Source organism: Hyperolius riggenbachi, chromosome 1 (genome assembly GCF_040937935.1).
Source record: "Hyperolius riggenbachi isolate aHypRig1 chromosome 1, aHypRig1.pri, whole genome shotgun sequence".
In the NCBI taxonomy this organism is placed as follows: Eukaryota; Metazoa; Chordata; class Amphibia; order Anura; family Hyperoliidae; genus Hyperolius; species Hyperolius riggenbachi.
Window position 1 is genome coordinate 78,980,901 of NC_090646.1, and position 13,133 is coordinate 78,994,033.

Here is a 13,133-nt window from a genome sequence, read left to right on the forward strand (position 1 = left end):
AAGATCAGAGCGGTGCCGGTGGACTTGGGGCACATGTGTAGCTAGCCTAGTGCTAGCTACACTGTTTACAACACATTTAAAACAAAAACTCCCCTCCCGCGGACGCATGTCTGCAAAAATAGAACGCCAGGGAGGTTAAGTGACACTGCCTATTTATGCGATATGCTGCATTTTATTTGTTTCTGTATTAATGGAGAGAGGCTTCATCCAACATTTTGCTGGGCAGTTCTACTTAGGCCGCTAATAACCAGGGCTGCTCTCAAATTCGAATAGGGTTATTCGAATTTCATCCTGCTAATTACTGCAGCTGTGCGGGTGGCCGAGGGGGGGTTAATCTTACCCATCAGGCATCTTCATGCTCCGTCCCTCGGCGCCTCCCACGCTGCGTTCCATCCCAGCGTCACGTGACTATACACTTCCTCCTTCAACCCGGAAGGAGGAAGTGTATGTAATCACATGATGCCGGATTGGAACGCAGCGTGGGAGGCGCCAAGGGACGGAGCATGAAGATGCCTGATGGGTAAGATTAACCCCCCCTCGGCCACCCGCACAGCTGCAGTAATTAGCAGGATGAAATTCGAATAACCCTATTCAAATTTCATCCGAATTCGAATTTGAGAGCATCCCTGCTAATAACTGTGCAAATTTGGTGACACCCATGACCGCACCAATATTCTGGTGCATGACCGCGCCCATTTTTCACCTGGAGTGCCCCGAATCTCTTATGATCCTAGAAACGCCCATGTCGCATGTATTTTCCCAATGCGGCAAAATGCAAAGTGTGCCCCTGGCTTAGAGGGTGGAGACAAGACAATGAGAGAACGGAGTAATTACCTGAAAGGTTCCGATTCATGGACGTCTAACGCTGCTCCTCGTATCCTGCCTTCCTTCAGTGCTTGTGCCAGTGCCTTCTCATCCACCAGACCCCCTCGGGCTGTGTTTACTAGAAATGCCCCCTGCCGCATCTGTAACAGGAAAGGAGACCTCAGACAAAAGCCAGGATTTGCTATTGCAACAAGGTGCTCTTACAGTTGATTGACTCACATTATGTGTGTGAACGCTAGCTTTTTACGGAATGCTAGTATTTCTGCCTTGTGTGTTCCTACCCTCAGTGCCAGTTCACAGTGTTAGTGGTGTTGCAGAATAATTCTGCAGGTCAACTCCCTGATAATACAGTTTCTATGGGGCTGTTCACAGTACTGTGTTGAAACAGATTGCGTTATTCTAACTCGCTGCGTGCAGGTTTTGTATTAAAGTACAATAAGGGTAAAGAAGCGCCCAGGGGGTTTATAAAACTGAGTCAAAAACAGTAAAAACTATAAATGAGGTGGCTTACCTCAATAAGGACATTCTAATAGGAAAAAAGAGAAATTTTTGCACAGGCAACGTGTTTTACAGGTCTAAGCCCACTTCCTCAGGCCAATAAGAGTGCCAGAGTATGTGTAGCCGGTATCCATGGAAGCGCTTCCATGCATACTGGCTACACATACTCTGGCACTCTTATTGGCCCGAGGAAGCGGGCTTAGACCCGTAAAACGCGTTGCCTGTGCAAAAATAAAATTCAATTTTTTCCGATTAGAATGTCCTTGAGGTAAGCCATCTCATTTATCGTTTTTACTGTTTTTGACACCGTTTTATAATCCCCTGGGTGCTTCTCTACCCTCATTGTACTTAGTCACCCCCCCCCCCCACACCTGTTGTGGGTGGGGTTCAAAACCAAACCATGTTTGAAGCCGTTATAGTCTTTTAAAGCAGAAGTGACCACCACCAGTCCCAGGCTGGGACACCCCGAGTGGAGACTGTTCATTATCTCCACCTGCTTCCTGTGGTCGGTTGCCCCCAGCAACCCACCTTTGTGAGTAACCCTTTTATCATATTGTATACTGCACCATTTGGGCTCCCGATTTCTGTTTTGTCTCTTCTTTCCTGGATGTCCCGACACCCCATCCACTGCATTTGTATTAAAGTCTATGTCCATTCCTCATTACAGATCACACTCATAAAGCGTGCGTTATACAACTGACCACTGTGAATCCAGCCTTAGGGTCCGTTTACTCTTGGTGCGTTATACTACGTTATTGCCATGGTGCAACCAAAGAAGAAAAACAAAAACAAAAAACAGGATTACAGCAGAAGCTGCACAGTAACGCACTGCAGCTTCTGTATTCGCTGGAGCACTTCTGTTGCATCGCAGGCAGTGCATCCTGTTCAGTGGCCTGCGGTAGGGTAGAGAGTACCGCAAAGTGATAAGTGTAAAAAGGCCTGTACAGAAACATATGGCACAAGTGCTGCAGCAACGATCCCATTAAAAGGACTGCACAGATATGCCTGCAGCAGGACGCCGTCAGAACGCACATGTGTACCCACAGCACTGCGCATCGCAAACCAAGACACTGCTGAAATCAGCTCAGCAACGCGACCGTGTGCACAGGCCTTAAAGCCAGAGAATTACATTCACAAAGAAAAGGTCATATTTTTATAAATGTACCCTAAAGTGGATGGTGGACTTACCTCCGGAAAGCAGACTCAAAATACTGTCTGAATTAAACGAATACATTATTGGTACCCCAAAAGACGTAACGCATTTCGCAGGCACAGCCCGCTTCATCAGGCAATAAAATAGGGGACAAACAGTAGCTCGTCAGTAGCACGAATAGCGCTATTCAGTATTTTGAGTCTGCTTTCCGGAGGCAAGTCCACCACTGCCTTCCAGCAAATTTTAAAACTTTTATCCTGCTGGCGCCTCTGTTCTCTTACGATAATCTGACTGATAGATGATGCCAAGGAGTTCAAAAACAAGTAGGACAGACAAACAAGGAGCCAACTGTAGAGTTAATACTACTATATTCACACACACTAGAAATCGCTAAACGCAATCGCAAACACTGAGCGATTTTCTGGAGTTTTCAATCGTTTTTTTTTTCCCTAGAAATTTTCCACTGTATAGAGTTTTTCAGCGATTAGTGTTTTGCAATTTCTAGTTCAATAAGGTTGTCTTCCATAAACAGGAAATGACATCTGCACAGGAAAAAAGGTGTTTTGTGGGTAAACTGCAAAGGTTGATGGGTAAAATCGCTGGAAAATCTGTCCATTGTTAACAGGCCAGCACTTCCAGAGCAATTTACCAGCGTTCCTATACTTTTGGTGTTTATGCAGTGGTGTTTTAATATGCTTTGTAATAAACTTTTTCTATTGAATGTGAAGCAGGGTCTGTCCTCATAGTTCTTTTTTCTGGTTTTGCCATTGCCAGTCCCATGCCCCCACAATCGTGTGGTATTCATTGTTAAAATACCTGAGTTCCAGGAACTATTTTTTCTTTATGAGCTCCTATACTTCACATTGAAATGCTAATCGCTCAGAGTAACTCAGAAAATGCATTTGCGTTTCAGCAAATCTCTTAGATGAGAACACTTCCATATACTTTTCATTGTAGAAGCATTTTTCAGCGATGAAAAGCGCACAAGTGTGAATAGGCCCTAAACGTTCTACCAACAGAGCAGGCCCATCATTCTCATCATCCAAATAACCACTGACACAATAGGTGGGTTATTTCCCCATCTATGCGCAGGTAAGCCGTCTCTCCAGGATTCCCCGGAAAAACACAAACTTTCCCGAAAGGCGAGAAACAATACAATAAATGGGTAAGGAATGGGTGAGGTGCCCAAAAAAGCATAAAAAGGAGTGAAATATAGAAGTAAAAGTCGAAGAGCTTTGTGTTTTAATTCGCCGTTTATAACTAATTTAGCCAGTTTTTGCCTATTGTAAAATCTTCCCTCTCCCTGATTTACATTCTAAAATGTATCACATGGTGGACCATTTATCACATTTATTTAACATTTATCACATGGTGGACCATTGTAGCCCCTTACACACTCCAATGAGTTCTGGGTCACCATGAGCTTGCTGGTTAGACTGTCCCTCTCGGTGTTACAAGCCCTACTCCATCGAGCCAAATTAATCCATGCCATGCACTGATGAGGATCAAACAATCCGAAACAGTCTGTATGCATGTTGGATTATTATGGCTCTGTACAAATTAACAAGCTGACACATCATTGCATTCCAGCGGTTCTGGAGGTGTGTTTAGCTTCTAAGGGTACAATGGTTAATTTGCATATATTCAGCAGTGGTGCTCTGGGAGACATTTTGAGCTCACTCAAACCTGAATTATCGCAAATTCTTTCTGTTTTAAGAAAGCAAACTTTTGTTTTTCTTAGCATCTTAGTAAGGGGGCTTTTAGGACCATTGTAGCCCCTTACACACTCCAATGAGTTCTGGGTCACCATGAGCTTGCTGGTCAGTCTGTCATGATGGCGACATCTTTAGTTCTGTCAGGTGCAGAATTCTGAAGCCAGTACAAATGATAACTAGCCACCCAGAATGCTCTGGGAGCAAAATTCCACATAGCTAAACAGCCTAGGCTAATCATCTCTGGGAGGGAGGGGTTACATACCAATATACAGCAATACATACACAGCAATAAATCGATATTAGAAGTCTTTCTGATGCTGAAAAAAGGAAAATTACCATAAAAGTGGGTATCCTGAATAATTTTATGTATTCTACTAACTATACGTTACTGCAGTGCCTCTTTATAGCGGACCTAAACTCTTGCATGGGACAAAAAGAAAATCAGAAAAAATTGCACCATGTATTTGGAGAGAAGAGCCTGTTTTAATCCCCCCTTATTTCATATTATCACTGCAATGGCCTTCTGTCTGGTCTCCCTATGACCCGTATTACCCCGCTGCAGTCCGCCATGAATGCAGCAGCCAGAATTATCCACTCCTCCAATCGCTCCACCACGGCGGCTCCCCTCTGAATCCCTCCACTGGCTTCCTATCCAGTCCACAATCAGATTCAAGATACTGTGTCTGGCCTACAAATCTGGCCACAAAACCTGTCCAACCTACATTTCCGATCTCACTCAGAGGAACACACCTAACGGCTCACTCCGCTCCTCCAATGAACATCGCCTGACTGCCCCCCGCAGCACCCAGTCCCATGTGCGTAGGAGAGGAATCGGCGCAGGAGACTTGGACGCAGGATACAGCCTGTATGGCTTATCCTGCTCCTGCACAAATTCCCATCGATATTAAATACTGTTCCCCCTCCAGGCTGCCATGGATGGTGGGTAATGAAATAATTTAGCTTCCAGCAATTGCTGGAGGCCAAATTATAGTGTTTTAGAAGTAACTTCAGCTCAGTCTTCTGATGGCGCTGAAGTTACTCACTGCTGCGCCCAAGTCTCCTGCGCTGGAATGAAAGTGTTCGATCACATGTACGTCTCCAGGACTTCTCAAGAGCTGCTCCAACACTATGGAACTTCCTACCTCCACCCACTAGGGCAGCCCCCTCCAACATCTTCAAGAAGGCCCTCAAAACTCACCTTTTCACTCTGGCCTACCACCACTTACCGGTGCCTTAACCTCCCTGGCGGTTAATTTTTTTTGCCAAATAGGCAAAAATCTTTTTTTTTTTTTTTAATTTTTTTTTGTTTCATGTAAAGCTACTAGAGTGGTAGCTACATGAAACACCACTAGAGGGCGCATGTGTCCCTCTAGTGCAATCGTCGCCGGCATCAATAGCAAACAGGGGAATGCGTATATAACGCGCTCCCGTTTGGCTTCTGTCGCCATGGCGACGATCAGAATGACGTCATGGATGTCAGCCTACGCCCTGACGTCAGATGCCTCCGATCCAGCCCATAGCGCTGCCCGGAACTCATTGGTCCGGGCAGCGCAGGGCTCTGGCGGGGGGGGGACCCCCTCTTCTGCCGCTGCGTGCGGGCGATCGCCGCAGAGCGGCGGCGATCAAGCTGTACGTGCGCTAGCAAAGTGCTAGCTGCGCGTACAGCACTTTAAATGGCCCAAATCGCCCCACGAGGGGCTGAGATATCTTCCTGTGCGGCATAGCCCGAGCTCAGCTCGGGCTTACCGCCAGGAAGGTTATACCCGCAGCTGAACTCTGGTCCCCTACCTTTCGTGTCCCCACCTCTCCCTCTAGATTGTAAGCCTTTGGGCAGGGTCCTCCTCCTTATGTGTCCTACCTGATCATGCATCTCCATTACTGTAAACCCATGCTATGCATTTGAGTGAACCTAACTTGCCTAATCGGCATGCTCCCCTCTAGTGACTGACTAAGCATTACCTTGTACTCATGCTGTGCTGTGTTATCTGGTCTTTCTTGTATTCCTCCATTGTCATATTGCTGTATGTCACCCCTAAATATTGTCTGTAACCTTAACTAATGTACAGCGCTGCATAATAAGTTAGTGCTTTATAAATACAGTAGAGTGAAATTCGGCAGTCCTTGGCAGACAGCCAATATGTAAACACGATGTTAACCCTTTCTCTGCTTCCATGCAAGTAGGAAGTTGACATGCTACAGCTTTATTGCAGGAGTTCGGTAAGCTGTAATAAAAACTATTTTCTTTAAAGGTTATTTTGCTGTTGATTCTTTTAGAGCAGAGAGGAAGTTCTGAGTTCAGGTCCGCATTAAAGAATGACAAATTAGGCATGAAAATGGCAACCGTTATTTTAAAAATTCTAAAGTGTAGAGGAAGCCAAGACAAAACTCCAATATAAACTGTCCTCCTTGAGGCATTCATGGATTGCCGTGGCAACCCCCCACCTCTGCTGAGTGGTAGAGATAACAGAAGATGTAGTGTTAACAGAGAAGCTGTGTGGAGACTGCAAGGTACAAATCACAAACATTAAAGAAAAACTGTCAGCCATACTATCTCCGGAAAAAAACAAATATATAAGTAGATAAATAATTGCTCTTCTTACATAACATATGTATTGCACTGTCCACGTTAGGATTCCTGTGAATTTTATAAAGGAAAAGTAGAGAATCCTATTCTAGACAGTTTCCATATTTACTGTGGCTATTTTGAAGCCAGTCGTGATGTAACATCCGCCCTTAGTCTCCTCTGCCTGATTTGCCCGCCCTTCACTATAGAAAGTGCACTGTTTCAGCCTGAGAAATTTTGGCCAATCAGAGAGGAACAGAGATGTGGGAGGGGAAAACAGGAGGGAAAGAGGCTTCAGCCAATCAGGCTGCATTAGTTAAGTCTGAGGTGAAGTAGAGAAGCAAAAAAGGACAACCCAGCATGCCCTGCAACTTCTCTTTTGTGTACCAAATAAGAGTCATGTAAACTGGGGAATGATAATTTATCAACAAGAAAAGCAATAGTGATTTTTAACTGTTGGATTGCCAGATTACCATCCTTATCACTTGTTTACCAGATAAAAATAAAGAATTGATTTTTGATTTTATGACCGACAGTTACTCTTTAAGACGCTCACAGTGAAACCTTGCATGGCACAATGTACGACAGCTGTCACTGGAATCACTGTGTCAGCCACAGTTGCCATGGTAACAGAGCAGAGGTGACAGTTCAGATCTGGAATGCACTGAACAGCTTAAAGAGAAACTGTAACCAACAATTGAACTTCATCCCAATCAGTAGCTGATAGCCCCTTTCCCATGAGAAATCTTTGCCTTTTCACAAATGGATCAGGGCGCTCTGTATGGCTAATATTGTGGTGAAACCCCTCCCACAGTGTGATGTCAGGACCATGGTCCTGACATCACATCATTTATACATAATTACTGTAAAAATGAAGCACTTTTTTATTACATTTTCACTGGAGTTACTCTTTAAAATGAAGTTTAAGTGCATTCCTGCACCATCAACCCCCCCCCCCCCCAAAAAAAAAATATTGACCTGCAGAGCCTAATTGAGAACACCTCTCAACAGGGCTGGCGAGAGGCCCTGAGGCTACATACATCTAGAGGCTCACAAAGACCTTACACCAAAACCATTGACCTAGACTCAGCACAGTGTGACATGTTATGCTTTAGAAACTGGCGTTCACAGGCCTGTATCTTAAAAAGGAAGTAAAACAATGAGATATTACTGAACCGGGCCACTTTTAAAAACACTGTAGACTCACTTTAAAGGACAACTGTAGCGAGAGGTATGTGGAGGCAGCCATATTTATTTCCTTTTAAACAATACCAGTTGCATGGCAGCCCTGCTGATCCTCTGCCTCTAATACTTTTAGCCATAGACCCTGAACAAGCATGCAGCAGATCAGGTGTTTCCTACATTATTGTCAGATCTGGCAAGATTAGTTGCATGGTTGTTTCTGGTGTTATTCAGACACTACTGCAGCCAAATAAATCAGCAGGGCTGCCAGGCAACTGGGATTGTTTATAAGGAAATAAATATGGCAGCCTCCATATCCTTCTCACTTCAGTTGTCCTTTAAGTAGAAGTACACTTAAAAGGTGGCCATACACCAGTCGATTTTTTACTTTGATCGATTATTATAACCGATAAAGGAATCAAATGGATCAAGAATGGAATTGTCATTCTGATGCAGAATCCATTCTTATCGGCTGATATTTGATCAAATTCTTAAAATGAATTGATAGAGTATGTTGGGTTATTTCAATCGATGGAACAAGAATTGAGAGCTTTTCATTATGTATTCGATCAATCTTTACTCGATCGGATTCATCGGGGAGTTTATTTTGTGATTTAAAATAGCCTCCGATCAATTAAAGGTGGAAAAATGGAACAAAAATCAGCCCTAGTGTAAGAATTGATGGGTCAATCGATCGTCCTATAATTGACCAGTGTATGGCCAGCATAACACTTTTATACTGCTGTCGCATTTGCTTTTGATAACAAGCTTTTGCAGTATAATACTAGTAGGAGGCTTTAATAGGTATTCTTGTATTTGGTGCCAGAACTGAAAGCACTGGACACGCTGACATTAAACCAACAGCAATGATAATCGGAAAAATGTTCCAGTACTGAAGTGCAGATGTCCATTTTGGCCACGAGGGGGAATCAGACAGCTGTCAGGAAGGGCAAGCAGTGCAGCGAGATTCACTGCAGGAGTCCTGAAAGTGACTGCAGCAGGAGGAAAATGAAGACCACCATATTTTCCCCCTGTAATCAATACCAGTTGGCTGGCTGTTCTGCTTATCCTGTGCCTCAAAGACTTTATACAGACCTCCTTACTGGGTCTGAGTCAGTGACTACTCATTTGTCAGCCGATCGACCATCCGATTCGCTATTATCGGATTAAAATTAGTGCCTCCAGAAGCATGAATACTTTACACCTCTGCCACCCACCGCTGTGTCCGGACTCCGCTTCTGGGTTTACGGCCCACGTAGTTGGGAGTAAAAGTACACTAGGGGGGACAGCGGCCGGCAACGAGGTGGCGTGGGGAGGCAGATTGCCAAAAGAATTCATGCTGAAATCGGTGGAGACTTGGCCTGCGGTTTATGGCAGCCAACAGATCTCTCTCCAGTCAGATGCAGAGAGAGAGAGAGAGAGATCTGTCTATTGGTTGATCAGCCTCTAAAATCAGTAAAGATATGGCCACCTTTACAGTCTCACCACATTGGCCGCATGCTTGATTTAGACACTACTAAAACAACACACAGCAGGCATCATTTAAAGAAAATATGGCAGCTTCCATACGTATGTGGACATTTCTGGCAGATTTAAACACATTTATAGAACCAACAGTGACCTATTCTTGCCACATATCTGATCAATTAAGGTCAAAGCAATTTCAGACAGTTTATCAACGAAATGGTGATTAGGTAAAGCAATACGTTTTCATCAATACAGTGAGTTTGGGGGGCAGGGGTAGTAGCAGGGCTTGGCCTGACAAATAGTTTTGCAATGCATGGAGTTGTCCAGCATTTCCCTTTCAATCGATTCAGCAACAGATTTCTGCTGAAATATAATATTGAATGGGGTAAGGCATTTCATCAATCACTGCCTCCCAATTGTTTTACAGTCAGGAGAGTGATTGATTGCTTGCCAGAACAGGCACTTCTAAACTAAAGGAATGTCACAAGTATAGAGGGACCAACCACATCTGTGTTTTGACCTGTAATTTGATTGCCCATTAATGTATAGGTACTTTTTCCAACTTGAAACTCAGACCACCTGATCAACAACATTACAACATTGAGGGCTGATTGTTGGACTCTCATTCAAGCTTTATATCACCCAGGTAACCACCATCTGACATTTCCTACTAAAACATTCTCCCAGAACCATTCTTTCATGAAGCAGGGGGAAACTAAAATACAGGAGGGACAGAGAAAGAGAAGGTGGACAGGAGGGGTCAAAGAGGATGAGGCACAGGGAGACCAGAAGAGGAAGAGAGGAAGATGAGTGGGCACATGAGGAGGCATAGATGCACAGGAGGAAGCACAATGAGAGTGGAGGAAACACAGGAGGACAGACGGAGGCAGGGAGGGGAGGACACAGAAAAACAAGAGAGGGCACAGAGGAAGCACAGGGAGACAGGATGAGGTACAGGGGAACAGGAGGGACCAGAGAAGGACAGGAAGAGGCAGAGAGGGGACACAAAGTCAGAAAAGGACACAGAAAGAGCATAGGGTCACAGATGGAGTTACAGAAAGGCACAGGAGATCATAGGGAGTCACAGGAGGACAGGATGAGGCACAGAGGCTACACAAAGACAAAAAAAAAGAAGGCACAGAGGGTAATATAAGGCACAGAGGGTAATATAAGGCACAGAGGGTAATATAAGGCACAGAGGGTAATATAAGGCACAGAGGAAACATAAGGCACAGAGGAAACATAAGGCACAGAGGAAACATAAGGCACAGAGGAAACAAGGATGACTACATCCTTGTTCCACATATCCACATTAGCGTTCACTACCTCATAAAAGCTGACCAACCTGCTCAGCTTTTATGAGGTAGTGAACGCTAATGTGGATATTGAGAATGCTGTAGATGTGATATACTTGGACTTTGCAAAGGCCTTCAACACTGTTCCCCACAAAAGTCTGGTGCAAAAGTTGAGGATGCAAGGACTGTGGAAGAGTCTGTGTGCATGGATAGGGAACTGGCTAATGGACATAAAACAAAGAGCTGTGGTCAATGGATCATACTCAAAATGGGAGACTGTAAGCAGTGGGGTCCCACAGGGGTCAGTACTGGGTCCAGTGCTCTTCAATGTATTAATTAATGACCTAGTAGATGCAGTATTTCGAAAGCAGTGTTGCCATTTTTGCAGATGATACAAAATTGTGCAGAACCATAAACTCTCAGGAAGATAGTGACATATTGCAACAAGATCTGGATAGGATGGCTATATGGGCACATAAATGGCAGATGAAATTCAATGCTGAAATATGTAAAGTCATGCATTTTGGTCGTACCAATGGTCTAGCACCATACAAAATAAATGGGATACAGTTAGGGACATTAAACTTGGAGAAGGACTTAGGAGTACTCATCGACAACAAGTTAAATAATCATACTCAATGCCAAGCGGCTGCAGCTAAAGCTAATACAATTTTGAGATGCATTAAAAGGGAAATAAAAACTCGAGATGCTAGCATAATATTGCCCCTGTTTAACTCTCTAGTAAGGCCACATCTGGAATATGGAATTCAGTTCTGGGCACCACATTACAGGAAAGATATTGCAGTTTTAGAGCAGGTGCAGAGACGAGCAACAAAATGATACGAGGGATGGAAGGTCTCACTTACCAAGAAAGGTTAGATAAACTGGGTGTATTTAGTCTAGAGAAAAGACACCTTAAAGGGGATCTAATTAACATGAATAAATACATCAGATGGCAATATAAAAGCTTGAAGGATTAGCTTTTTGTCCCTAGGCCTTCTCAAAGGACTAGAGGACATGATCTGCGCATGGAGGAAAAAACGGTTTAGCCATTTATTTAGGAAAGGGTTCTTTACAGTAAGAGTAATTAAGATGTGGAATGCATTGCCACAGGAAGTCGTTATGGCAAATTCTATACCTGCATTTAAAGGGGGCTTAGATGCTTTCCTTGCGTTAAAAGACATCCATGGCTACAATTACTAGGTAAAGCCCAGCAGTGTTGATCCAGGGATTTTATCTGATTGCCATCTGGAGTCGGGAAGGAATTTTTTTCCCTTTAGTGGCTAATTGGACCATGCCTTGTAAGGGTTTTTCCCCTTCTTCTGGATCAACAGGGATATGCGAGGGAGGAGGCTGGTGTTGTACTTTGTTCTCTGGTTGAACTTGATGGTCATATGTCTTTTTTCAACCCAAATAACGATGTAACTATGACAAAGTGGTGACATGACAGAGAAAGACACAGGGCACAGTGGGACACTGGCGTCATAGGGGACAGAGGTGACACAGAGGGGAAAACCAGAAGCTCAGGGATAAAAAGTTTGGACACCCCAGCTCTAAACAAACCAGACAGTTTTCTTAAGAGATCTCTGCATGGAGTTATTGAAGAAACAGAAAAGATCTGCAGGGTGAGAGCTGCATCTGTTTTCTGACAGACATTTCCAGCTTAGTAAATCTGGTGAGCATTACAGAGTGATTATTTACCCTGGGAAGGGATCTGAATGTTCCATGCATCTTTTACCAGACACATTTCTCACTATTACATTAAAAAAGTAGGGAATGTTGAAAAAAATAACATACTGCCCTCTTAGGGGGTTATTCACATACAATAATTTGCATACAGGCATTAAAGGTAGACAAAGGCTAACCCATTTCTAGGCCTTAAAACCAGTCATGGAAGGTAATGCGAGCATTAAAGATAAATACTGGGTTTTTTTTGTTATGCTCTCTGAATGCCAGGTTTTGTCTTTTAATCTTTATTTTTTGCAAGGAACCAAAGGTGGGAAACCTAGGATATGGAGGCTGGCAGGTAGGGTTTTTTTTTTAGGAAATAAATAGCTCAGCCTCCATATGTTTCATTTCAGGTTCCTTTTAAATAACCTTTACAGCAGACCTGAACTCAGAACTTCCTCTCTGCTCCAAAAGATAAGCAACAGCATAATAATCTTTAAAGAAAAACATTTCTTTGTTACAGCTAAACCTGCAGTATGTTTACGCCCTGCGTTCATGGAAGCAGACATAGGATTATCACATCCTGTCTTTACAAATTAGCTGCTCTGCATAGGCTATTTAGATTTCTGAGTTGACACAGCTGAGAGATCATATTACAGTTGTAATTATTCACATATGAGTGGAAATTAAACAGGCTAAACTCTCAAAACACACACAGGGTGGATTTCTCTCAGTTTTCCTTCTGCCCTGTGCAAGAGTTCAATCCC

The 13,133-nt window shown here is 43.8% G+C and overlaps 1 protein-coding gene across 10 annotated transcripts in view; it reads right to left on the bottom strand.

The window, feature by feature from the left end:
* The window catches only part of CTBP1 (C-terminal binding protein 1), a 664,453-nt gene that overhangs the window by 15,315 nt on the left and 636,005 nt on the right, over positions 1-13,133 (bottom strand). For all 10 annotated transcript variants that reach the window (XM_068275626.1, XM_068275617.1, XM_068275601.1 and 7 more), the window contains one exon: positions 835-965. In XM_068275626.1, coding sequence (XP_068131727.1) covers positions 835-965 — 131 coding nt within the window. The remainder of the gene's footprint in view (positions 1-834; positions 966-13,133) is intronic.